Below are 3,879 nucleotides of genomic sequence, written 5' to 3'. Positions count from 1 at the left end.
TGGGATGAGATTATCATTAAAGATACATCTTATAAAGCACATTCCTATGATGGGGGTAAGTGGTGTAGGAAATGTAACAGGTATACTGGAATAGTGGACAATGTGCCACGGAGAAATTCATGTTTAATTGCTACTTGCAATATTATGATCAAACAACATTTCTTTCATGCTACTTTTATAGGCCAATTTTTTTGCTTTTCTTTAACTCACCTACTAGCTCGATTTTACTTTTTTTTAGCGGAATTTGATTTTAGTTTAATGTTTTCTCAATGGATCAATGAAGTATTTCTAAAAAAATTGCATGCAAGTTGTCAATGAAATGAAGGAATTAAGAATTCTAAGACTTTTGAATAAAGAACTTACATATCATAAAACAATCCAAAAAAATTCAAAAAACACAGTGACCACTTTTTATTTGGGGGATTGAAGTTGGTAAATAAGCTCACTTTCATAATTTTATTCTTTTGATAACTTAATTAAATATTTACCTTTGATTTTTCAATAATGAAATTGTTGACTTTGTTTTATTATTGGTAATCTTGTAATTTAAATGTGAATTGGAGTTTAAATTTTACATCATTTCTCTCTTGGAAAAAAAGACTTTTTGAGAAAAAAACTCGTACCTTCACCTACTAAATTAAATATTATTTACTTGAAAATAGTTAATTTTTTGAAACACGTAAATTTATGATGATATATAGAGGGTGTGCCTATTGTGTATTGAGATTGCTAAATTTGATCTTTAAGGAAGAAATAAAAATGATAGAATAAATGATAAATTTGCTTCACACATATCATTTTTTGGAATAATAATTCAATTAAAATAATAATTGACAAAATATATTTAATATTATCAAGTATTACAAAATATTGTAGAATTATTATTAAAACTACAATGATATATGTTGAAAAAAAAAATAATGTATATATTACTGAAATATATATTGATAACGGCTATATTGGTAACGGTTATATTGATAACCGCTAAACCCTAGAAAACTCCGCTCCTAGAAAACTCAGCCCCTAGAGCCCCTAGAAAACTCTGCCCTGTATTGTATCTATAAATCCCTTTTCACAAGCTCTCTCCCGATCAACATCTTCAATTACAAAAATCCCCAATTACAAAATACAAGCTCAGACATTTTACAACACATCTGAAGATGTCTTCATTCAACACACCTATAGCTTCCCAACCCAACTACCCCCCACATTCTCAACCCAACCACCTCCCACAGTTTCCACCTAAGAATGTCCCGCGTGTGCACAAGTTTAGGTCACTGGCCGATTTATATCAGGCCACAAAACAAGTTAATATACCAGTCGATTCTCGGCCCCATCTTCCCAACATCTCCGGCCCCCCAGTCCACCCAAAAAAGAAATATATAGAAGATCTCCTGAAGGCAACCATAGTTGTTGTGGCTCCACATATTTATTATAATGAGCTCACATGTAAGATATGTGGATTTGGGGACAAAGAGGACCAAATATTGATATGTGATGATTGTGATAATGGGTTTCATATGAAGTGTCTGAGACCGGCTGTTCTTGAAATTCCCCCTGAAAACTGGTATTGTGATGGTTGCCGCAGTAAGCACCCAGAAGGTATCTGTCACTCTACTTCATTACATTGTATGTTTGTGCGCGTCCTAATAAAATTAATATCTAAGTTTTAGTGGCACCGATCTGAAATACAAGTTAGTAATAATTGTTGTGACCTAAGTGTTGATTTGAGATTACAATGTTACAATTGTTAATAATCCACTGGTTGTAGAACTTGTGTAACTTTAAAAATCAAAGTAAGGTAAATAGGAAAAATGTGGTCCTGAAATTTTTTTTATTTAATTTTACAATTTGGATTTTTTTTTAAATTTGATTTGATTATATTGCAGAATCAACCACAGATGGATCTAGTAAATCAAGGAAGAGGTATTTTGGGATTATAGCTAAATACATTTCACCCGAAGGTAAGATTTTATTATTTTTAAATCAAGTTATTGATCATTTTTGGAATTGTGTACATATATATATATATGTTGTTAATCTATTTTTATTGTTATTTAGTACATGAAGTGTTTTAATTTTAATTTTAATTTTCCTAATTTCCATATTATGTGACATAATTTTGCATTTTATCAATAGCATATTGTTTTATTAGTACTAATATTGTCAAAAGCAAAAACAGACCATAAATCCCCCTAACTTCTTTGTAGCAGGTAGGGGCCTATTTCTCAAAGTTGTGTACATCATTTAAACTAACTAGGTACAACTAAAGATGTGCTAATTTTTCACATATACATTAAAAAAAATTGTTTTTTTACAAATGTAAATAATTGACATTTATCTTACTTGAGCTTTATTTAAAATGTATTTAAAAATATAAACATGATTCATAATATTTTTTCTACTTATAGTTGTATTATAAATTACTTAGTTGTATTATGAATTATTGTCATGACCTCATATTTTGATAGCTATCTTATATATTGTTGATATTTTAGTTCCTCAAAAAAGGCGTAAACGTTTGCCAAAAAAATCTACAAAATTTCTTCCGTACGTTCAGCAAATGATGTTGAGAGTAGGAACAGACAAATGGATTCTCTACGTTTTGCTCTGCAGAGTAAGAACGTAGCATTTAGTGATAAACTGACATACTCACATGACATGGCTCCTAAATCTGCTAATCAATCCAAGTATGAGGCAGATGACATCCAGGTATATACATTTTAAATTTTAATTATAGGAGCACAACTCGTTTCCTTTGTTAAGTAATGTTCTTTTCTTTTCGAATTTATCTTAATTGAATGCACATTGTATTTAATGTTATATTTCTTATTTGGTTAGGAACTATCTACCGAAGATTACATAACAATAAAGAAATGTAAAGCAATGATGAAAGGAGGAAAATGTCCTCCTCTTAAAGTTGTTTTTGATAAAGTGGAAGGGTATAAAACATATTTGATAGATTAATTGGGTTTTGTTATTAATTATACAGATAGAATGTATATTAATTATGCATTTTTGCATTTCCAGGTACAAAGTTGAAGCAGATGGTCCAATCAAAGCCATGACTTTTCTTGCTGAGTATAAGGAGATGTAGATTTTGTCAGGAATCGGAGAGATGATGAGAATTTTGATAGCTTCATGACCCTCCTTACTTACAGAGACTCAGAAGAAGAAGATGGTCTCTTTATTTGCCCGGACAAGCCGGGAAATATAGTTCGCTTCAGCAGTGGCATTAACAACCATTCTGCGTAAGTATTTATGTGGTTCATACCCTTTAATTCTATATTTTTCGTTGTCTAAAAAATATGGATACCCATACCAAAATATTGACTAGTGCTGTAAAAATACAGGGAGGGAAGAAAGAAGAAAAACCTCAAATCTGTGAGGTACAATGTTCGTGGTAAATGTCATGTTTATCTTGTCGCTCTTCGTAATATAAAAAAGGGAGAACGACTTTGTTTCGATTATAATGGACAAGATAATGGATATGATACACAACATTTTATTTAGGAGGCATCCTAGGAATGAACATTTTTTTACCAATGTACTCATTCTTCATATTTGCTATTTTGTTATATATTTTAGTAAGGCTAAATGACTTATAATACATGTAGTTGTTGATATGTAGTTTCAGATTAATGACTTATAATAGCTACAAATTTTAGTTTCCGCAATGAATAGAATAAATTTCTAACAACTAAATTAAGAGATTACATAATATATTTTGAAACCACGGTATTGTATAAGTCACATATAAAGCATTAAGAAAGCGCCACAACCTCTCCAGCATTACACACATGTAACCTACATCCGGGAGCTAATCCACAGTTTCCTTTTTCACAACCATGAAGAAACAACAAGAAATTATTTTTTAGG

At 30.7% G+C, this 3,879-nt stretch overlaps 1 protein-coding gene across 1 annotated transcript; it reads left to right on the top strand.

Moving 5' to 3' along the window:
* The first annotated feature begins 1,160 nt into the window (after window positions 1-1,160).
* Window positions 1,161-3,513, top strand: LOC141720277 (putative Histone-lysine N-methyltransferase ATXR5). The gene is made up of 7 exons (XM_074522625.1): window positions 1,161-1,602; window positions 1,890-1,964; window positions 2,561-2,712; window positions 2,842-2,942; window positions 3,031-3,093; window positions 3,162-3,251; window positions 3,354-3,513. Exons 1-7 carry the CDS (start codon window positions 1,161-1,163, stop codon window positions 3,511-3,513), a joined length of 1,083 nt encoding a protein of 360 aa, XP_074378726.1.
* Window positions 3,514-3,879: the final 366 nt, after the last annotated feature.

Source organism: Apium graveolens, chromosome 4 (genome assembly GCF_009905375.1).
Source record: "Apium graveolens cultivar Ventura chromosome 4, ASM990537v1, whole genome shotgun sequence".
In the NCBI taxonomy this organism is placed as follows: domain Eukaryota; kingdom Viridiplantae; phylum Streptophyta; class Magnoliopsida; order Apiales; family Apiaceae; genus Apium; species Apium graveolens.
This window is presented reverse-complemented; position numbering and strand designations above follow the sequence as displayed.

Excerpts from the sequence above, each read along its gene's own strand:
- LOC141720277 (XM_074522625.1), top strand. The coding sequence starts at position 1,161 with ATGTCTTCATTCAACACACCTATAGCTTCCCAACCCAACTACCCCCCA. Across the intron at positions 2,943-3,030 it reads GTTTTTGATAAAGTGGAAGG|GTACAAAGTTGAAGCAGATG; the intron begins GTATAAAACATA and ends TTGCATTTCCAG. Across the intron at positions 3,094-3,161 it reads CTTGCTGAGTATAAGGAGAT|AGACTCAGAAGAAGAAGATG; the intron begins GTAGATTTTGTC and ends CCTTACTTACAG.